Source organism: Pan paniscus, chromosome 19, assembly GCF_029289425.2.
Source record: "Pan paniscus chromosome 19, NHGRI_mPanPan1-v2.0_pri, whole genome shotgun sequence".
In the NCBI taxonomy this organism is placed as follows: Eukaryota; Metazoa; Chordata; class Mammalia; order Primates; family Hominidae; genus Pan; species Pan paniscus.
The window spans coordinates 95,135,928-95,157,414 of NC_073268.2; the positions used below are offsets into that span (position 1 = coordinate 95,135,928).

General features: G+C 61.2%; 1 protein-coding gene across 7 annotated transcripts in view; it reads right to left on the reverse strand.

Moving 5' to 3' along the window:
• Positions 1-422: 422 nt before the first annotated feature.
• Positions 423-21,487, reverse strand: part of RBFOX3 (RNA binding fox-1 homolog 3) — a 528,100-nt gene continuing 507,035 nt past the window's right edge. For 3 of the 7 annotated variants that reach the window (XM_063599441.1, XM_034943026.3, XM_034943023.3), the window contains 10 exons: positions 17,687-17,824; positions 15,085-15,138; positions 14,175-14,267; positions 12,597-12,657; positions 8,705-8,758; positions 8,315-8,447; positions 7,682-7,862; positions 6,551-6,612; positions 5,493-5,571; positions 3,006-3,699 (listed from right to left, as the gene is read on the reverse strand). In XM_063599441.1, the coding sequence (XP_063455511.1) occupies positions 3,655-3,699; positions 5,493-5,571; positions 6,551-6,612; positions 7,682-7,862; positions 8,315-8,447; positions 8,705-8,758; positions 12,597-12,657; positions 14,175-14,267; positions 15,085-15,138; positions 17,687-17,824 (900 nt within the window). In that variant the 3' untranslated portion in view covers positions 3,006-3,654. Of the gene's footprint in view, positions 1,957-3,005; positions 3,700-5,492; positions 5,572-6,550; positions 6,613-7,681; positions 7,863-8,314; positions 8,448-8,704; positions 8,759-12,596; positions 12,658-14,174; positions 14,268-15,084; positions 15,139-17,686; positions 17,825-21,487 lie in introns of those variants that run through there. The other 4 variants (XM_034943025.3, XM_034943029.3, XM_034943024.3 and 1 more) reach the window with 4 other exon arrangements.

The window sequence follows — 21,487 nt, forward strand, 5'->3', positions numbered from 1 at the left end:
CCCTCCCAGCTCCGTGCTCTTTCTTGCACTGGGTCGACCAAGCACAGCTCTGTGGTCACCAGTTCTAACCCTTCTGCTTCCTGGGGTGCATTCTGCTCTGAGGTCACGCTGTGTCCAGCACATGCTGTAACCAGGAAAGAAGGGACCAGGGCTGGCCTCGACCTGAGTCCGAGAGGCAGGCCAGGCAGCACAGATATGCCATGAGCTGCCACCCACCCAGCCTATCCTGGGGTGGGATGCAGAGGACCAGCCTGGACTTGAGGATTGGGACTGGAAAGTCTAGGGCCTTCTGACACCATTGCCACCTGGCTGTAGGCCAAGGCAGGGCTGCATCCCGTCCTGGCCCCCGTCCTGCACCCTGGGCCGCTATGCCCTCCACCCACCATGCCCGGGAGCTGCCAGAGCATACAGAGTTGTCCTGGTTTGAAGAAAGAAATCTTTATTAATAATCTTAATAATACTGTTAGTTTGAATGGTCACACCTTGGAAGCATACAGAATGGTAAGAAAGGAAGCCCGGGGCTCGGCTGCAGTCCTGGGGATCTGAGTCGGGGGGTTGAGCTGCTGCAAGAAAAGGGTCCGGAACAGCAGAGGGGACAGGGGGCTCTGTACAGAGGACAAAGCCGGAGGCAGGGCATGGGGCTATGTACAACGGGAATAGAAAAGGAGAATTCCATTTCAATAGCTTCAGTAGCTGATGCTGAATAGAAAGTGAGGTGTATTTTTAAATTTTTGACATTTCATGAGACAGTGGAGCCACGTTGGGAGCCTGTATTTTTTGCTGCTTCCCTACTTCAGTGCTCCCTGCCTCGCCAGGGGTTCCTCCCTGCCACCTGCTCTGCTCCTCCCACTGGGTAAGCCTGGCTGTCCTTGGTGCTGCTCCCGCCACCTGGACACCTGCCTTGGGAGCAGGGAAGGGGCCGGCCCAGGCTTCCCCATCCCTTGCCCTTCCCATGGGCCCCTGCTCTGGCTGTGCCCGTCCAGGCCCACAGCCACTGTGACTCCCAACCTCGCGATGCAGCCGGGCGCTGGCCCGTCCCTGGCCCTGGGCGCCCACGGTGGACTGGGCTCACAGGGGAGCGGCAGGGAGGGCTGGGTCCCAGCAGGCAGCACGAGGTCAGCCTTGGTGTACACAGGCCCCGGGCCTCCTCCAGAAAGGGAGAGATGGCCAGGAAGAGCAAGTAAGGCCTTGGCCTCAGGGCCCACTTGGCCACACTCGGAGTTGTGAGGAGTGGCTCCTGGCTGGCTGGGCTTCCCTCGTCCTCCCATGGAGCGCCCCTGAGTCCTGGAGTCACGTCAGCCCTTTCTGTTGGGAGCTGGCCCCGGGGCTACTGTTGGGCGGCTTCCTCGCCAGGCTGGGGGCACGGGCGGGACTGCCGGGCAGGAGGGAGGTGGGACGCAGGGGACGCGACACGAGGGTGACGGGGCCCAGCGGAGCCCCTGGGATGAAAGCTGCCCGCACCCCTCAGCCCCGCCGGCCCCCTGGCACAGCTGGCCACAAAGATCAAGTCTTGCTAGCAGCGCCTGCCTGCTCAGGCCCGGGCCTGCTCCGCCGCCGCTGGGCTCCACACTGCCTTGGGAGTTGGGGGCTGGGAAAGGAAGACTGGATGGAAAACAGAGCCCCCCCACGGGTCCCACAAGGGAGGCCCCTTCCCCTCCAACTCCCCCACTGCCTGAGACGGAGGGGCGTGTTCCCACTGTGCTGCCAGCCAGGACGCGGTGGGGCCGTCCTGTCCTGGGGCCGCTCCTCGGCGCCCCTGCCGGCGTGCTCCCTCGGTGCGGGCGTGTGGCCAGGACGCGGGACTTGGACTTGGTTGGATGCCTCTTGGTTTGGTTGGTTATTTTTTTGTTGCTTGGATCTTAACATCTTTTTTTGTTTTTTTTGTTTTGTGATTTTTTTTTTTGTTTTTTTGTTTTTGCCCTTCATGGTCCGAGAAGGAAACGGTGGAAGGTTTCACTACAACAGAAACAGAAAGGCAGGACTTGCAGCTTCTCAGGGGGAGGCACAGCAGGTGTGAAGGCGACAGGACCGCGTGGCACGGGGCCCCTGGCCTAAAGTCCTGGCGCCGCCACACCTGCCCCCCAGGTTCCAGGACCCTCATCTTCCAGGGCTGAGTGTGGGTGGATCCCAGGATGGGGCCCAGGCAGCCCAGGATGGGAGGAGACACCTGGGGCCATGAGGAGGAGACAGAGCTGAGCAGGGCAGGGTGAGTGGAGAGGCTGGGCCAGCACAGGCTTCGAGGCGGCCTGGATGAGATGGCAGAGGGTGATGGTCTGGCCACGGGAGGTGGGGGAGCCGGGCCCCCCACGGCAAGGGCTTGGTGGGCGGCAGGACTTCAGCCCTCACTGGTGGGGAACCCACACCCTCCAGCTGGCCTTCCAGCCCCAGGAGCCCAGCCGTGGCACACTCAGAACCTGAGGCTACTTTTCCCTGTCATGGAGGTGCAGATCTGTGTGCTCCAGGCCAGTGCCAGGAAAGGACTGTGCCTGTCTTGGCTGGCTTTTCCCAGGCAGGCCAGCAGCTGCCCACGGCTGTGCGCAAGTGAGGTCCCAGCCAGTGTCTCCCCAGAAGCGCCATGCACCGGGCTGGCCAGTCCCAGGGCTGAGGAAGGAGTGGCCCGCAGGCCACAGGGCCCTGCCTGCAGTCTCCCTAATGCAGGGAGGGGACTGACCGGCCTGCGCTCAGGGGAGGGCCTGAGCAAGGGTGCATTCTGCCCCTCATCAGCTCTCCTGCCTGCTGAGGACCCCTCCTTCCGGAACATACACCAATAAAGACATTTCGGAGCCTGGGGACAGGGAAAGTAGGCTGTGCCTCCAGGACAACCCCCTTGCAAGGCCGGCCTGGCCTTGGCCCTGCAGTGCTAAGGGGCTCCCTGAGGAGCGACCAGGACGTGCCTTTCCACATTTCCACTTTCTGCTGCAGCAGGTCTAAGGAGTCGCAGAGACTGGCGTGACCACAGCAGTTTGCACACCACGCGACACGCTTGTGACTACGTCGGCAAGAAATAGCGTCAATAAAATTTAATTAAAAATATTAGTTTCAGCTGAATGGGGCAAGGAGGGGCAGTGGCTACTCCTGTGGTTGGCTGGGTGAAGGCCTGCGGGAGCACCCTCAGGCCGGGGAGACCCACACTGGGTGCCTGGAGCCCCTCCCTCCCTGCGTCAGGGTGCTGGACACTAGGGCCGTGGCACGGGGCTGGTCGGGTGGCTTTGGGGGAGGCCCTGCCAGGCGTTTCTGTTGTTCTGTGCAGCCTGGGAGGCCAGGAAATGTGGCTCTTGCCCTCATAGGGCGCTACCGCTACTCCCAGGTTGGGGGCTGCCTGGTCTCCTGGCCCAGCCTGGACCCCACGGTGTGCATACCGTACCTGCAATGGCTTGGGTAGTACAACATCAACAAAGTCAAAATAGGAAATCACGGTTTCAGACATACAGGAAAAACCAGGGTCAAAGACACACACACCAGCACAGGTGGGGTGGGGAGACCAACTGGCTGGAGAGAAATATCTATAGATTTTAGAGTTGCAGGGGGCCAGCCGTGCGTGTCGCTGACCGGGAGGGGTGCACTGTCTTCTGGTGGCTGTGCCTGGTTTTGGGCTGTTGGGTTTGGTGTGTAATAGGCAGTCAGTGTGAATGCTGTTAGGGGCTGGGTCTCTTGCTAGTAGGGGGTGAAGCGGCTGTACCCTCCTCGGCAGAGGCTAGCCTGCAACATCAAAGATGAAAAACAGCCAATCAGTACCGTCTTTTGGAAGAGGGGAAAAAGCAAAAAGAAAAAAAAAGGAAAAACAAAAAGAGAAATAGCCAAGTCTCGATTTCTTTCCCCCTATATTCCTTGGGGAGAAAGGAGTTGGGTTGTCATGGCAACAGGAAGAGTAGGACCTGCCTCTGACATGGTGGTCTTGGGCCAGTGTGGGGTGCTCTGGGGTCATGGCCAACGGTGCTTCTAGGTCACAGCTTGAGTTATGTCTGGGTCACTTCTCTGGGCTCAGGCCTGGCCTGTCACTGTCCTTATGCAGAGGGGGGGTCCCAGCTTGAGCCCCACCTCTTTGCACCCCAGCAGGGTGGCACAGGGCATCTTCAGAGCACTGAGGGACCTCCTGGCGGGTTCCTGGGCCTTGGCTCAAGAGCCTGGGGCCACTGAAGCCGGCTACGCTGGGAGAGGCAAGCCTGCTGGGCATAGTGTCAGAGCCTTGCTCTCGGGGGGGGGGGGGTCTCTGGGTCCTCCTGGGCCCACCTGAGGCCCAGCCCTGTCCTACTGGGGAGAGCGGGTCCTGGATGCTCCAGCTCTCCCATGTCCTGGGCTGCCTCCAGTCAGGGAAGGCTCTGAAGGGGCCTCCCACCCTCCCACCACCCAGTTTTGCCAGAAAAGAAGAACACAGCAAGTGCAAGAGAAGAAAAATTGGGGAAAAATAGAAAATCTTAAAAATAAAAAGTGAAAACACAAGAGGGAACCCTCCGTGCATTAATGAAAGCTTTTAGCTTGCAGCTGCACGGAGGGCCCAAGAGCCAGGGTATCACACCTCCATCCGGGTGGGGCCGCACCAGACCCGCGCCTGTGGCTGCCCACAGCCACCACAGGCTGCTGGGGGTGTCTGAGGCTCGTTAAAAATTGAAAAAAAAAAAAAAATTGGAGGGAGTCATCAAAACCAAGAAAGATGGGAAAAATCCATATTGCCTCTCAACCTCCTCCCTCCTCACTCTCCCAAGATGTTTTCATCTTTGATGCTGGATGCCAAGCTAGCTAAAACCCGTGTTCACACCCCGGGGCTGGGGCCAGTGGGTACAGGAGGCAGGTGTCTGCTGGAAGCAGCTCTGGGTGCAGAGTGAGCTGGGCTGCACGTGTCAACAGCTGGCCACACACACACACACACACACACACAGACACGCCACGCCACGCACCTCCCTGCCCCGCCCCTTCCACCCCACAGCCTGAGGGAGGAGGCTGGGGCAGAGCAGGCACTGTTTCCCCAGGACCCCAGGAGCCCCCAGGAAGCCAGGAGCTAGGGCCTGGTGAGAAGCAACCGGTAACCCACACTCCCCTCCCGGATGTGACGGGGCTGCAGCAGTGCGGGTGGGCCGTGGGTATGCGGTGTGGGCAGAAACAGCCCCAGGGCCTTGGGAGCCTCTGCTGGGAAGGGGAGGCGGCCCTGATTTGGTTTCTGAGGTTTTCCTGGTGGAAATGGGAATGGAGGGGCCTCAACAGGACTTTATTATAGTGAGGGAGCTCAGGGAAACGGATCAGGCACATTGGGGTGCTTTCCAGAGGACCAAATGGTATGGTGGGCTGACCAGCCATTCAACCTGCTTCCCCGCAACTAAGAGGGCGTGAGGGGCCAGCCCTCCCCTCATCCTAACTCACATCCAGGCCGTGGTCCTTCCAAAGTCTCCGGGACCAAGGCATTGGTCAGAGGGCTCGGCCTCTCCCTCAAGGGCCTCACCACCCATGCCCAGCTGTTAGGACTGGCACCCAGGGCTGGGCGGGCCTGGGCTCCTTACCATGGTTCCAATGCTGTAGGTCGCCGCGGGCCCGATGGTGTGATGGTACGGGTCGGCAGCTGCGTAGACTCTGCCGTAACTAGGGAAGAGCGTGGGAGGGGGAGTGGGAGGGGGAGTGGGAGGAGGGTGGGGGAGGGGGGCAGGTGAGGGGCAGCAACGGCCTCCCACCTCCTCCCAGACACTACATGGGCACCCTGTACCGAGGTCCCATCTGCAAGGCACCCTCCCCTCCTGCAAGGCCTACCCCTCCTTCTTGTTAAGAAGGAAGCTTCTGGAACACAACAGGCAACCCTCTCAATATGCCCACAGTGTGCTGACCCTGACGGGGGGGGGGGGGGGGTGTTCCATTCAGTGCTACGTGGAGGGGGATGGTGTCCTCATGGAGCTCGTCTGCAGGGAAAACTTCCACCCCAAAAAGAATGTGGTAAATACTGGGGAGGGTTTCAAGAGAAGAGAGAGGGTCAACGGGGAGGGACCAGGAACACTGCTCCCAAGAATGTGACACTTGTGTCCCTCACGACTTTCCTTTCAGCAGTTTGTCTGTGCAGGGAACTCTCAGCTCCTTAGAGAGCAGAGCGGGGCCACGGCACCCCGTACACCACACTTCAGGGAGATGGAGCCGGGGCTGCCAGGAGGGAGGGGGTACAAGCGGTCCCCAGACCAGAGTGGTGGAGCTCAGCTACCAACAGGCCAGATGTCTGAGGGGAAAGGCACTAGGCTAGGTTGCTCCAGGAGGAAGCACTCAAGTGTCTGCCTCCAAGACAGACAGCCACTGTGGGCACGGGGCTTGTGGGGGGCGGTGGGGGGACTGGGAATCAGAGATGCGGTCTCCACCTGGGGTTTCCACAGCCTCCCCATGGGGTAAGCAGGAAGTGACTGAAGTCAGGGGCTCACTGGCTCAAGGGCCACACTCAGACCTGCTCCCCTGTCCCGACCCTACTCCCGCCAGGCCTGGAAGAGTGGGTTACGCCTCCTGCCTGTCTGGGCCCAGCTCCCCAGGGATCCTTGTCCATCTTCTCCCCACCCTGCTCCAGAACAGTGCTGGCCCCTGGCCTCACCTGTCGCTGTAGGCTGCCGCCGCTGCAGCGGGCTGAGCGTATCTGTAGGCTGCGTAGCCTCCCTGCAGGGTAAGTGGGAGGAGAGAGAGCAGAGGGACTTAGTGGGGCTCCCCAGGGAAAGGCTGAGTGGGGAGAGGAGACAGACCCTGTGCGGGTGGGGCCCTGGGAGGGACTGCAGACCTTCCCAGCCTCCCAGCCTTGGCTGGGTAAGGATTAGGTGGTGCCTGGCCTGGGCACCTAGTTCTGGTCTAACACAGGACCAAGGACTGCAGATGGCTAGGTGGCACAGTTCAGGGCGAGGCAGGTCTGCCTGTCCACTCCATTCATTCACTCATTCATTCACACATCCATCTGTGCACTCCACACACATTAGCGGGTACCCATGACTCATCTGGCTGCCTTGGCAAAGAAGAGGTGCTCACAGACCTGCCACCAGGCCACTGAGGCCTGACTTGGATGCTGAGGGGCTGGGAGAACCCACAGTGACTCTGGATAGTGTCCTGGACACCAGGAAGGGTCAAGGGTAAAGGGCACAAGAGGACGTGAGCTCAGATGATGTCCTGGCCTCAAATGGGCAGGTAACTGAATTGTAGGCAGCTGCCCAGGACTGAAGGGTGGCTGGGTACATGGGGTGTGGCCGTCAGTGAGTCTGAGACAGAGGAAGCAGCACATGTGGCCCCATGAAGGGGGAGAAAGGCCACCGGACCCCATCAAGGGGGGTAGGCCCTGGAGCACAGGCACCCAGGGGCCCTGCCTCCTGGCCCCTCTTGCAGCCCGTGCTGTGGGTGCCTTAGGGGCTCACTCACTGACCGCAGCGTGGTTAGGGACGTGGCAGAGTCCCACTGCCCCCATTATATGAGGCCTTGCCCACAGGAAGATGGTTTCAGCTCACAGGGCTGCTGGGCGGCCCATTAACTGCTCCCTTGATGGGTACCAACAACCAGACTGTGCCATGCTGGGATTCTCAGGGATGCCATACTCTGGGCAGACGTGGCACCCTCGCCCTCCTGGCTTCAAGGGTGGGATGGGATGGGATGGGAGGAGCGGGCAGTGAGAGAGGAGACGCCGGCTTCTCATTGAGACCCACAGAACGCCTGATCCCACCCTCCCTCCCGGCGGGGCTACACTTACATAAATCTCAGCACCATAAAATCCATCCTGATACACGACCCTGGAAGCAAACGGACAAGAAAGTGGTGGGAACGCTGGAGAGGTGGGGTAGGCCGGCTCCGGTGTCTGCTGAGGAGGGAGGGGGCACGGTGCCAGCCCCGCCCATGGGACTGGCATTTTAACAAGCGTTTGCTCCAGTGCCCTGTTTTGGTATAACAATAGAGTAACACCCTTGCTGATCAGCTCCTTTCTCCCACAAACCCCGGGGCCCATAGCCCACCCGACCCCAGGCAGCTGTACCCCCCACCCTTTAGTGATGGAGGGCACCAGACCCCAGGGAATGGGAGCAGAGAGGGCTCAGAGAAGCCCCTCGCTGACCTCAAGAGTGGACAACGGCCCCATTAAAGCATCCAGACAAGGTTCTGGGGCTCTGAATGTCCCCCTAAATGCCAGTGACCTCCGCGATGCCCGCCGTGGTGGGGACGGGGGTGAAGATAATGGAGGCAGCTGCAGGGCTGAGTTCTGGGGCTCCCACGATCCCCCCCCAGGTCTGGAAAGGCTGCCTAGCCCCTCGCACTGCGCAGGGCCTCCCCATTTCCCTCCTCCCCGCCGTCCTACCCCCTCCTCCACGCCTCCCCCGGCCCAGGTACTCACGCTCCGTAAGTCGGGATGGGGGGTGGGGGTGGCGCAGCCCGAAATGTATTATACACGGCCCGGCCCCGGCCCCGAAGATGTGCGCCCCGGTAGGCAACGGCTGTGCCGGTGGTGGGGTAGGGGAACCCCGTCACTGCAGGAAACGGGGCCCGAGTCACGTGTGAGAGGCACAAGGGGACCCACCTGGCCCCCCCTCCCCGTACACCTAGCCCCCCGCGCACCTAGCCCCCAACCCCTCCCCAAGCCCCGCCCCCGGAGCTCTACTCAGTCAACACGGCGATGGGAGGGCGGGGACGGCCCACCTGGCCCCGCCCCTCATGCCCCGCCCCCAGAGCCCCACGGGGCCAAGTGGCTGGTCTCATCCCATCCCCGCCCCGCCCCAGCCTTTACCTGCATAGAATTCAGGCCCGTAGACTGCGCCGACCACTGGATTTAGCTTCCAGCCTAAAACAAAGGCACAGAGACCTAGTCACTGCCTTCCCCGACCCTTTTCCCACCAAAACCTATGCCTGGGAACCCCAGCGACACCGGTGGAGCCCTTGGGAACATTCCCAGGGCGCCTCCCCGCGCCGGGCCCCCCTTTCCCACACTGCCCGGACAAGTGCTGAGTTCAAAACACCAGGGTCTACTCCTTCTGACTCTTCTGCCTGGGGGTCTGCTAGGATTCTTTCCTAATTGTGATCCTCCTCAGCCTACCCCTGAGCAACCCTCACACCTGGGCGTCATCCCCCGAAGCCTGGGGTACCCACCTCCCAGAAGAGAACTGGAGAGGGAAAGTGGAACTTGTTATCTACCCCCCTGAGCACAGCTGGGATGAGGGTTTCTGGAGTCAGACTCAGCACAGCCCCACCATCCGAGCTCCAGGTGGCCAGAGGCTGCAGGAAAGGCACTTGGACTCTGCCCACAAGCTCTCCCCACTGCCTGCCAAAGTCCCCCTCCTGCTCCCTCTTCCCAGTGCTGAGTCCTGCTCTCACTTTCCTCCCGTGCTCATCTTCCCCCAGAGCGGCTGTCCGGGAGGGTGGCCTGGGAGCAGGTCGAGGAGGAAAGGGCATTTGGACTGGGAATGATAATAAGGATGGGCTGGTTTTCCTCAACACTGTGTGTGAGCCACACGGACTGTTCGAAACTCACAGGGTCCTCCCTGCCCAGTGAGCCATCACACCCTCCCCATTTTGCAGATGAAGAAACAGCCCTGGAGAGACACAGCAACCTCCCGTCAGCAGCTGGGGAGTGGCAGAGCCAGGGATCCCAGCCTGTAATTGGCATCCCAGCCTCTCCCTTCCTGCAGGTGGGCCAGTCTTCCTCTCCCCGGGGGAACCCAGGAGCAGAGCAAAGACCTGCTCCACCTGGAGGCCTCTGCGGGGGACACCAGCTGCCTTGCAGTGGGCTCCAGCTCCAGGCATTCCGACAGGTTGGGCAGGAGGGCTTCTTGACGAGGCCCAGCCCCTTACCCCTCCTCAGTGTACCCAGGTCTTATCTCTACAGCATGCCCCGTGGGCCCGGCTCCTTGTCCCTTTGCACTGGGTGGGGAGGAACAGCAGGGACGAGAGCCCACTGGCCAGCTGGGGAGATACATCTGGAGAGGGTAGCAGTGGGCCCAGGCCATGTGTGAGCCCCTGACCCAGATTCTAACAACCCCACTGCAGGGCAGGCAGACTGGAGGCAGTGAGGACGGAGGGTCGGGGTATGTTCCTCCCTCTGGCCAAGTCTTCACCCCACCCCGCATCCCCGGCCCACCATCACACAACCTTGTGTCTGGACGCCATTGCTGGGACTTTGGAATCTTCCAAAAAGATAAATCCCAGGTTAGGAAGGAAGAAACTTTTTTTGGGGGGTAGCGGGGCACAGTTTCTTGCTCTGTTGTCCAGGCTGGAGTGCAGTGGACGATCACGGCTCACTGCAGCCTCGACCTCCTGGGCTCAAGCGATCCTCCTACTTCAGCCTCCTGAGTAGCTTGGGCCACAGGTGCCTGCCACTACACCCACAGCTAATTTAAAAAACTATCTGTAGAGACAGGGTCTCCCTGTGTTGCTCAGGCTGGTCTTGAAGTCCTGGGCTCAAGGGATCCTGCCACCTTAACCTCCCAAAGTGCTGGGATTACAGGCATGAGCCACTGCATCAGGCTGAAAGAAATGTTTTGTTTTCTGGGAAGACCTCCAGTCTGAAGAACTGACTCTTCTTACTAGAAGTCCCATGATGGAGCAGAGTCCTGGAGACCCTGACCCCAAGCCCACACTCCCCGGGGCTCCATCCAGTGACTCTTCTGGGTCCACTCTGGGTGAGTGAGACTTGGAGGCTGCATGTGTGCTTCAGATGGCCCTGGGCACCTTCACCTGTCAATTCTGGCTTCCTGGATGCCTCCACCGGTGATTCTGGCTTCCTGGGTGCCCTCCCCTGTCAATTCTGCCTCTCTGGGAGCCTCCACCTGTCTCTGCTGCCTCCATTTCACTGTCTGGAACCCCAGATGGCAGAGACAGCCTGAGACTGCCTGGCTGGCCTGTTTCTACTGTAAATAGTTAACACCTGGGCAAACCTGGTGGGTTTGTTTTCTACAATGGAAACCTCCACCCCCAACTGATGAATTCCAGAGTGTTGGGTAGTGTTGAAGCCAAGTCATGCAGCACTCGCCACCAGAGCCCATGGGTTGGCTTCGGTGCCAACCTGCAGAGAACCCAGGGCCGTCCCACTGCAGCCCTCTGTGCCCAGGCTGATGAAGAGATTGAGATGAAACGGCTCTTGCTGCAAAGGTGGGCAAAGGTTCCCACCTCCCTCCATTCCCTGATGTTTCACTGGCGTGGGTTCCGTGCCCCTCATGAGCCGCATAGCCCGAGGCCATTCAGAGATGGGTCTGTTCTGATTTCCATGCTCCCATGAATTCTCACTTCTGCCCAGACAGCGGTGGGTGTGGCCCTTGGGTGCAGAGTGGGCAGCTGGTTCCAGAGATTTTGCAGCCCTGCTGGTTGATCACCTGTACCCTATAAAAATGTCTACCGCTTTTACTTCCTGTGCCAAGTGCCAGATCACAGAAGAGTCACACCCAGAACGCACTCGGGATGCTTGCAAAGTGGGAACACTCCCAAATTTTTAAAAAGAATTTGAGATGTGTAAGTCCTCAGAAAAGCAGGGTATGAGGCCATGAGAATCAAGTCTAACTTGGGCCAGGCCAGAGGCCCGGCCCCACCCCAGCATCGGACACCAGGAGAAGAGCTCGGGGGAGAGGTGGCGGATCGGGCGGTCCTGTCCAGGCTTCCATGCTGGTTGTCACCTGACTCCACGTATGGCCGATCACATGGGGGGCCATGAGAGGCTGGGGGTGACACCGTCTGAGAGTCCACGGCAACAGGGAGATCCATCCTGTCTAGGGGCAGCGCTGAGGCTTCTAAGGGGTCTGAGTGGGAAGCTGTTCCCTGGCAGGAATGAGCGGAGGCCCCCAACGTACGCCTGCTCTGCTCAAAGCAGGCCCCTTGCCGGATGGAGTTAAGACTCGCAGTGGCCACCAGTGGTCCCTCTGCTTCTCCAGAGCCAGCACTTAGCGTCGGCAGATCCATCTCCAAGGAAGACCGGCCACCTCCGTTTGCAGTGGGGTGCACACACACAAGATTCCTCAGTCTCCCCTTGCTGTGGACAGCAGGGCTCAGCCTGGGGCCTCAGGGCCACCCATGTCAAAAAGCCCCAGGAAGGCAGTTACTGTAATCACATCCTACGAAATCTGAGCACCTCCCCCCGGGCCCTTCCTCATGGTGCTTAAAGGTGTCATTTGTCATCGAACAGCTCTGGGGGATGGTGTCACTATTCCTGTTTTGCAGATGAAGGGACTGGAACTCAGAGAGGTCTAGAAGCTCATCCAAGGCCCCCCGTGCCCCCACTGCCCTCCCTGAGCCTGCTTACACTGGGAATCGGTGCAGCAGGTCTCAGCACAGAAGCCTTCAAACTCTGGCTCTCGGGGAAAGTCAGTCCTAATCCAGGAAGGCACAGCTGTCCCTCTGGATCAGAAGCCTGCACGTGTGGCCTCTGGGGGCCAGGCACGCTTGGGAAAGTGAGACTCCAGCTGTGGCTGATTGTATGGGGCCATGAGAGGGGTGAGTGGCCCCTAGCTCTCCTCCTGCCTCTTCTGCCCCACCTGCTTCTGACCGGGAGCAGAGCAGCAGCCCCAGGGCTGGGACACTGGCGACGGAGGCTGCCTAGGATCCAGGAAGGTCAGCCTGCAGCAGCCTCAGCTCCCCCAGGGCCTCTGTCCCAACCAGTGACCCCAGCAGCCTTGTGGGGGGACCCAGCCCCTTACCGTTGGTGTAGGGGTTCCCCGTCTTCTTGTTGGTCATCACTCGGGCCGTGGCATTATTGACCTGTCCAAAGAGGGAAGGAGAGAGAGGAAGAGGGAGGATTAGCCTCCTGGAAGACCCACCGGCCACTCCTCCCCGCCCTGCTCCCTTAGCCCCCGGCACCCCCCGCCCCAGCCTCCTCTCTCCACCATGCTGCCTGCCCTCCGGGAGCCTTGGCCCCCACTGCTCCCAGCACGGGCTAAAGCCCCGCCTGGCCCAGGACTCCAGACCCAGGCCTGCCGGCCTGTATTCTTCATGTGGCTGTTCCCATAAACCCAGCCCCAGGCTCCCAGGCACCCCAGGACAGCTGGAGCAGCTCCCTGGTGGACTCTCCACAAAGTGCTCTCTGACCAGAACCAGCTAAGAGGCTGGACTCCAGGATGCCCCCTCCTCCCTGAGGCTGCCAAGGCCCACCTAGGCATGGGTACCAAGATGGCCACATACCCCTCCTGGATGATGCCCCCCTCCCCCGAGGCCAGAGTCCTCAATGCTGCAGAGTACAGAGGTCTCTGATGGGGCCCGTGTGCCCCTGGAGGATGGGGCCGACAGGGAGGGGGGCTCTGGGCACGAAGTCACCTATTTTCCACACATATGCCTGGGTGAGGCTGTCCAGGGGCAGCCTGGGATGGAGAAGACGAGGCATGTGTGGGAGGGAGTCGAGAATAGCAGGGGTGATGGGTCCCAGGAAGGGGTCTGGGCTGTTCTGCCTCCTCTGCGTCCTCCGTTGAGCCCCGAGGGCATGGGGCTGCAGCCTGGCCAAGCCAGTGCCTTCAGACGTCTGGAAACCTCCTCTCAGGCCCTTCACTGCCTGCCTGAGGGCTCTGTCATGGTGGCTGGCCCCAGCCCTCCTCCAGCCACCCTTTGGCTGCCCTGCCTGTTGGGGGACCCAGCTCCAGACACCCAGGCCGCAGCAAGGGAACACAGCCCACTGGCACTCTGGACCCCTGGGGAGCAGGGAAGGAGGGGACAGAGCGGGGTGGGTGTCAGGGAGGGACCCAGGGCCCCTCTCCCTGCTCCTCCTCGGGGCCTGGTCTCTTCCTCTGCCCTGGCCATTGCCGCTGCTGCCTCTGCTTCTACCCAAACAAGGGGTGGAGTGGGGCCAAGGTGGGGGCAAACTGCAGGGCCCAGACTGGGCCATGTGGGGACAGGTTGGGGACAGCCGCTGCTCCATGGTGAGCAGGGTCTGGGGATTAATGGCTCCTTGGCCGGGTGGGCGGGCCATGGTCCTTGAAGCTGCCAAGCCCCAAATACAGGATTTCTGGGGCTCTTCCAGTGTCTGGTTGGGGACAGCGCCTCTCCTAGGAAAAGGAGGGAAGAGGCAGGGGAGAGGGGACCTCGGGTGAGCCTGAAGGGGTGACAGGTGATAGGGCTCAGCCGGCAGCCAGTGACCCTGGCCTTAGTGCGACCCTTCCTCCCACCCCAGGGAACCCTGGCCAGGCTCTCCGAAGGGTGCGGCAGTGGCAGGGCTGGTTGGTTGGGGGAGCTGGGGGGCAGGTGGGCGATCTTGGGGCATCCCTGCCGCAGCACACTTATCTGAGCACCTCAATTTTCCGTCCCTCTACGATCGTCCCATTCAGCTTCTCCCGGGCTCGGTCAGCATCTGAGCTAGTTTCAAAAGTTACAAACCCAAAACCCTGTGAGCAGAGGAGAGGGAAGGACAGGCATGGAGAGGAGGACACAGGGCGAGAAAGAGGAGGAAGACGAGGAAGAAGAGGAGTGGGAGGGGGGCAGGGGAGGGGGGAGAGAGAGAGAAGGGGTTGAGTCAGGTGAGTTGAGGCAGAGACGCAGGCAGCCCAGAGGTCTGTCCTAGGGCCACCGGCAGGATGCCAGGAGGGGTATGGGCCCCAGGGGGGCAGCTGCTGACCCAGCCTGAGCCCAGCCTGAGCTGATCACCCGGCATCTCCAAAGGGACAGGCCAAAGCCACATAAGAGACGCCATACCTGACCACAGGCCAGGCCTGCCCCCTGAACCCCACCTTGGGGTAGGGGGCCCAGGCTGGGCTTCAGGACCTGCAGGGGCAGCCCACCCATCTCCACCCTCGGAGCCCAGGGTAGAGGGTCGTGCCTTCCTGGAAGGGGAGTAGGGCTTGTCTCCGCCGGACACCCTCCCCAGCCTGCCCTCTCTGTAGCCCCTCCCTCAAGCTTCAAGGCCAGTGGTGCCCTGGGGTGAGTGTTCAGTGGGGTGGGGCCCGGACCTGGGGCCCAGGGCTCTGGGGTGCAGGCAAGAGGTCCTGGTGGCTCAGAAAGAAAAAGCGGCAGCGGCAGCAACAACACAGACAGCTGGGGTGGGGGCGGGGCGGGTGGGGGTGGAAGAGCGGGGAATACAAGCACCCGTGTCGCTCAGGGGTCCTCGGGCGCGAAGCTCTCCAGGAAGGAAACGCACATTTCACACGTTAGCCTGGCGGGACCTACAGCCGGCGCTGTAAGGCGGCAGCTCCGTGCGGCACCCACCTTGGAGCCCCGCTCGTTAAAAATGATCTCCACGTCTAAAATTTTTCCGAATTGCTGCAGAGACAGAGACAGAGAGGGAGTGGGGCAGACAGGAAAGTGCGGGTTAAGACTGCTGGCCCAGCCGCCCGCTCCACTCCTGAGACGCTCATGCCTGTGCTCTGCCCTGGGCCCCCAGCTTGGGAAAGGAGACTGGGGACCCCCTCCCACCCCTGGCCATGGAGCAGCTGGGACTTGGCCACTTGGAGAAGGCGACGGTGGGGATAGGGTGCCCAAGGCATCACCAAGAGGGTCCTTGGTGTGGTGTGGGGACAGGGACAGCTCTCCCAGCCTCTCCTGGAGGCCCGTGTCTCCCTTCTGCCATGGGGAGCTTTTACTGCCAGGACACTAACTCCAGCTGCCAGCTGGGCATGGGGGTAGGCACATCACCAGTGTCTCCTCCTCACCCTGCTAGGACTTGGCCACTTGGAAAGGGTTACAGTGGGGATAGGGTACCCAAGGCATGACTGCCACCCCTAATTCACACTAAAGGGTAAAGGTCTGCTTTGAGACCCTTCTCTAAAGGATGGGGGAGACAGAGACACAGGGACATGAGTGTCCATTAGGGACAAAGTGCCACAGAGAAGAGAAAGTGCTGGGGTCAGGAAATGGAGACTGAGGCCACTGGAGATCAGGACCCCTGGTTGGGAAATGGGACCCTCAGGCCTCCCTGAGATGGGGAGGAGGTTGGGCAGGGGGAAAATGGGGTTGAGGGTGTGAGGGGAAGAGGGAAGCATAGGGAGGGTCTTCCGCCCAGGCCCCTGGGACCCTGCACAGCCTGTCATGGGGCTGTGCTGGCGTGCGGTGCTGAGCAACGGTGACCTGAACCCAGGCCCTGCCTGTGCAGGACATTTGGGCCAGCTGGGCCATGATGCTCTAGCTGCCTTCTTCCCTCCCATTGTTGGCCATAGTCCCCATGGGGCAGCCCTGTCTCTCTCACTGGTACTGAGACCATGAGCCTGTGAACAGCCCCGAACAACAGTTCTGAGGTCCCCAGGGCCTCTCCTGAAGCCTGCAGTGCAGGCAACTGATGGGGGTTTCCCAGTCACCTCCACACAGTCCTGGAGGCGGGGGGTGCAGCAAGCCCCAGTGGGGCCAGACAGCAATGAAATCCCAACTCTACCAGGTGCTGAAAAGAGGGGGACAGTAACCTCCGTTCTGCAGGGACCCAGGGAGCTGATGGGGGACAGTGTCCCCATCCTGCAGGGACCCAGGGAGTTGATGGCGGATGGTGCCCCTGTCCTGTAGGGACCCAGGGAGCTGACAGGGGATGGTGTCCCCGTCCTGCAGGGACTGAGTGTATGTAAACAGGTCCCCTGCAGGGGGCATCCAGCCAGAGCTCCAAAATGTCAGCTGCTATTAAGGGGCAGCCCCAGGCCCAGAGAAACCTGGCAGCTTGCTCAGGACCCAGAGTCGAGAAGGGACAGAGTCCTTGCCATCTGATGATTCTAAGTCATGCCAGCCCTCCAATGAGTCTAGACTGCAAATCCAACCAGGCCAGGCTCCTGAGACGGGGAGTGGACTTCTAGGGATCACGTCAGGGGGTAGGTGGAGGGGAACCTCTCCACCCTGGGGCTGCCAGAGGTGCTTCCAGTCTGCCTGACAAATCCCAGCTGGGTCAGGGTGGCATGAGGAGAGAGGCTGGGATTCAGGAGCCAGAGGCTGTCTACCTGCGCAGCAGAGGTGGGGTGGGCACCGTGGCAGGCAGGCGGAAGAGAAGTTTGGAGGGAGGGAAGAAACACGGCCGGGCTGCATGGTCCTCTGTGGCCAGGGCAGGCCTGGGAGCCGGGGCTGAGCCACCCAGCTGCTGCCGCTCACCCACCACTCGGCAGCCCCAGCCCCCCGCAGGCATCAACACCTGCCTGGCGCATTCAAGTCCGATAACAACAAAGTGACCCAGGACCCAGGGGCAGCCCTGCACATTCTCACAGTGACCCCACCACGGGGCTGAAGCCTACAGTGCAAAACCCGGAACAGGCCCTCGGAGTCCAGCACGGGCTTCACTTCCCATTGACTGTGCATCCGGTTCCAAGTTCCCCACCTGGGGGCCCGGGGGACACAGGCCCGGAGAGGTTGACTGCCCGGCCCCCGGGCACACAAGAGAGGCCAGGGCTGGGGCTGCTGCTCTATGGGAGGTTGAGCTGCCCCTCCAGGTACCCTCTTGCGAGGAGACAGGAGCCAGAATGTGGGAACAGGGCGGTCATAACCAAACTGGCTGCGAGGTCCCAAGGTACTCTAGGAAACCCCCTGAGCTCAGGTGGTCTGGGGGGCATGGGTGGATTTCTGGCTGGGAGCAGGAGGGGTGGGGTTTGAGGGGCAGCCACAACAGATCCCCCTAGTCCTCAGCTTGAGGCCTTCCTCTTCCCCGCCACCGTCCCAGCAGGTTCAGGTCAGGGCAGGGCTGGGCCCAGGAGGGAAGGAATCCTGGGGCCCCGGAGGCTCCCTGCGCAGTGGGAGGCAGGAAACCCGGGGGAACAGGTGTCGGCAGGAAGGCAGGGCCTGTGGGCGCCACCCTGGAGCTGGGGCAGGTGTGGAGGGCAGGATGGGTGGGGCCGCGCACACTCACCCCGAACATTTGCCGCAAGTCGGGGTCCCTGAACCGGAAGGGGATGTTGGAGACGTGTAGCCGCTTGGGCTGCTGCTTCTCTGTAGGGTCGGAGGGGTGGAGCGGCTGGCTGTCCGTCTGTGCCGCCTCGTCTGTCTGCTGCAGGGAGAGGACTGGGCTGTGGAGGCTGCCTCTGTGTGCGGGGCTGCCCATCCCCTCTGCTAAAGGGACGGCAGAGTCTAAAGGCCAGATTCTCCCCCACCCTTCTGGGCCTCTCCCCCATCCCTGGGCTGGGATCCTTGGCAGAATCTGGGCAGACGGTTCCCATGAGATACAGCACAGGGGCACCTCACACAGAGAGGCCCCACCTCTAGGCCTTTGCCCAAACTGTGCAGGTGAGGCCGCCTCCCTCCCGCCATCCCAGTGCAAGGCCTCCTGGCCTGCTCTGTTCCCCGCTCCCGCAGCCCAGGCCTGTCCACAGAGGCTGAACCTCCACGGTCTCTTAGCCCCACTGACATCTCAAGGCAGTTCTGGGAGCCTGAGGACCCCACTGTCTTTCAAGTCCTGATGATGAAGTGGTGAACTGCAGACAGATGTCGGCCTGGCTCGAGGGTCCGCCTGTCCGAAGGTGCTGCCCTTCGTGTCCCCCATCCCTGCCATGCTCCTGCTTATTCCAGCCTGCTGCTGCCACTCAGAACCTTTGGGGTTCACCTCCAGAAGCCTCTCCCAAGGCAGGGCGTGGCCAAGTCCAGTCCTCTATAGCCCCCATTTGGACCCAAATACTGGTGGGCAGATGGGCTCCCAAAGACTTGGGTCTCAGGAAACAAAAGCCACCTGGCCCCCAGCTCCCTGTGAGAAGGCAGGGGTTTCGCCCGAGGCAGCGCAGTGTGGCCTGTGTGAGGCTTTTCCTGCGTGGTCTTCTCCAGTGGACTGGCCGTGAGCTCACGGCAAGGCTGGCCTTCAGTCTGGCTTGGTCCTGGCTGTATCCACTGAACAGGAACTCCAGGCATGTGGCAGGTGCTTCATCAGCATCGGCCGGGTGGATGCACGGGTGACTGTCCGAGGTGGCCATTAGCTCATCACGACCTAGGCCCAGGCCCAAGGGCCTCTACAAGCCAATTCCATGGATGCAGCCAAACCGCAGGTGCCAGCCTTGCAGGCTGTTTGTTTTCCCGCTCAGCCCACTGGCAAGGCGGGTGGGTGGCACAGGAGCACCAGGGTGCAGAAGAGTCCCTCGGTGGCGACAGGCACAGGTGGTGGGTGCACGCTCCAGCTCCCGCGGGATGCCCTGGAGGGGTTCTCACTGTCCACACTTCCTCCAGCAATTTAAGCTCAGCTGCCCATGGGAACAGCAGGCTGACAATGTACCTTTTATTGGCTTCCTTCGCCTTCCCACCTCAATTCCATGCTGCCCCTTAGGGGTTTTGGGAGATCATCTTCCAAATACACCCTGTGCATTTGAATCTTTGGCTCTGGGCCTCCTGACACTCCCAGTGGACAGCTGGAGACCACACACGGAGAACCCCTCCTCAGAGGCCAGCTGGCTTCTGGGACAGGACGCCAGCCGAAGGTAGGAGGGTCTTGGCTCCAGCCATCTGGATCCTTTCTGGAGTGGCCGTAGAGGGGACTGGGGTCCCTTAGAAGCCTACACGGCAGTCGGTACAAATGGGAGGCTGGTAGCATGGTCTCCCGTGTGGCCTGCGGAGCAGAGGCAGCCAGCCTGCGAGCAAGAGGAGAAAAGCCAAGAAGAGAGGCTCCAGAGAGCCATTCCCACGCATCTCCAGCTAGGCGAAGCACCTGGCTGCTGAAGCCACTTTCCGGAGGGCATCTGTCGCAGGCAACCAAAGGAGTGCTGAGTTAGGACGGTGAGTGGGGAGCCTGGGGTCACACGGCTGGAGGCCTCGGCCCACGGCAAAGGAAATGGAGCCAGGGAGGCAGAGCCATGCCAAGGTCACACTACAGCTAAGTGGCCACAGCTTTGTCCCTCGACTCCTGTCTGAGTGGCTGTCCGGCTGTCGCCGCCCCCAGCACGGCCACCCTGGTTGTCCTTTCTGGAAGGACAGGCTGCTCCCCTGCATTTCCGCATGTGGCCAGAAAGCCTCTGACCAGGCTCCAGGGCAGCAGGTGCCGCTAGGTGACCAGAGGGGAAGTCACCACGTCCTAGGCTGCGCAGGGTGGTGGAGGACACAGCCTCCCCCGTACCACAGCTTCTTCCCTGGCGACAGCCCCTGGCACTGGCAGTGGGGCAGGCTGGGAGTGGGGTCTCGAGGGCTGTAGGGCTGTGGAGCACATGTGTCCATGTTCCTGATGCAGCTCTGTCCCCTGCGTTGAACAGTGAGGATGCAGCACACACCCCACAGCGTGGGAACCGCTGTCCTGGTGCTCACCTGGGCGTGCACTGCAGGACCTGTCTCAGCAGACGCGCCATGTTGTATGCTGTCCCAATTCCGACAAGCATGTGTTCTGAGCTGTACGTGTTCCCAAGGCGTGAGGCTGCGGGTGGATCCTGCATCTCCCTCAGGACCCCAAGAGGTGGAAAATGGCCATGGCTCTCGGAGGGCATGAGCCCCCAGGCTTGGGCAAGCTGGGCGGCTGCTCCTTGGGGTTCCCTGACATGTGCCACCCCCATCAGTGGGGGCTGAGCTTTGGCACGGAGGCATCCGTGGTGGGCACAGCTGGCAGGGCCAGGAGGGTGGATGACAGGCCTCCGGAGACTCCTGGTCTGGCTGGCATCAGGTCCCCAGTGACGGGCAACACAGGGCAGCCGACTCTGGCTCAACTGGGGTATGCGGGGGGCTCCTCCATCCAAGCCTGGGGAACTGGAGATGCCCAGCAGCCCAGTTTCCCAGTTCTGCTGCCATCCTCCTTGGTCCCAAGTTTTCTTGCAGAAAGCAAGCCTATGCTAGACCTCCGGAGGGGACGACCTTACCCCTGAACCAAGGCGAGACCGTCCAAATATCCACCGATCTTTATGGAGGTCTGAACCCCACCCTCCCATTGGACAGGCGTGGGTCTTTCCTCCTCGGTGGACAGGGATGTGCCTGTGCCCTCTGCTGCTCTTGGGTACAGGTGACTGAGTCATCCCAGATTCAGGAATCCAGCCTGGATAGGGGCACACAGCTCTGGCCTCTGAGCAGCAGAGGGCGATGGCAGGAACCAGCCCCGCGCCCACCCACAGGTGCTGGGGTATCCACCCCAAAGTCCTAAAGGGGAGCAGCCGAGGATGAGGTGGGAGGAATGGGGTGATGGGGTGTGAGTGGGAGGAGCCATGAGTGGGGCCAGGACACAAGTGAGGAAGCCATTCTATGCCTGCTCAGCCCCGGGCAGAGGCTAAGTGGGTTCTATGGCTGTGAAACTGTCAGGTGTGCAGAGAAGCCCTCGCATGACTGCACACGGACTGCCCCAGGCCGGGGGATGGGGGCCCTCCCACACTGATTGTAGCAGTCCAGCAGCCTCCACCGCCTTTCCAACTTTCTCAGGGGCTTTCTTTCCCCCACTCAAAAAGAAAAAAGCAAAAAGAAAAAGCCGTCTTTGCTTCTTGTTCTCAAATGCAGGGAAAGAGGACAGGACTGCCCTTCCCTCCCGACTGGGCTGGGGGTCCTGCTTCTGCGTCCTTCCCCAGCTCTGTCTTGGCCCGGCCATTATGGACACCTCCCCAGCCCATTCAAGTTCAGGGTGGGGGTCTAGATGCCACACAGCACCTCCCACTCTCCACATCCTCTGAGGAGCCTGCACCCACTTTCGCCTGGGGCCCCCAAGCTTGGCACGGAGACAAAGGGAATGAGCCCCGGGCAGGGTCTGGTAGACCTAGGCAGACCCTGG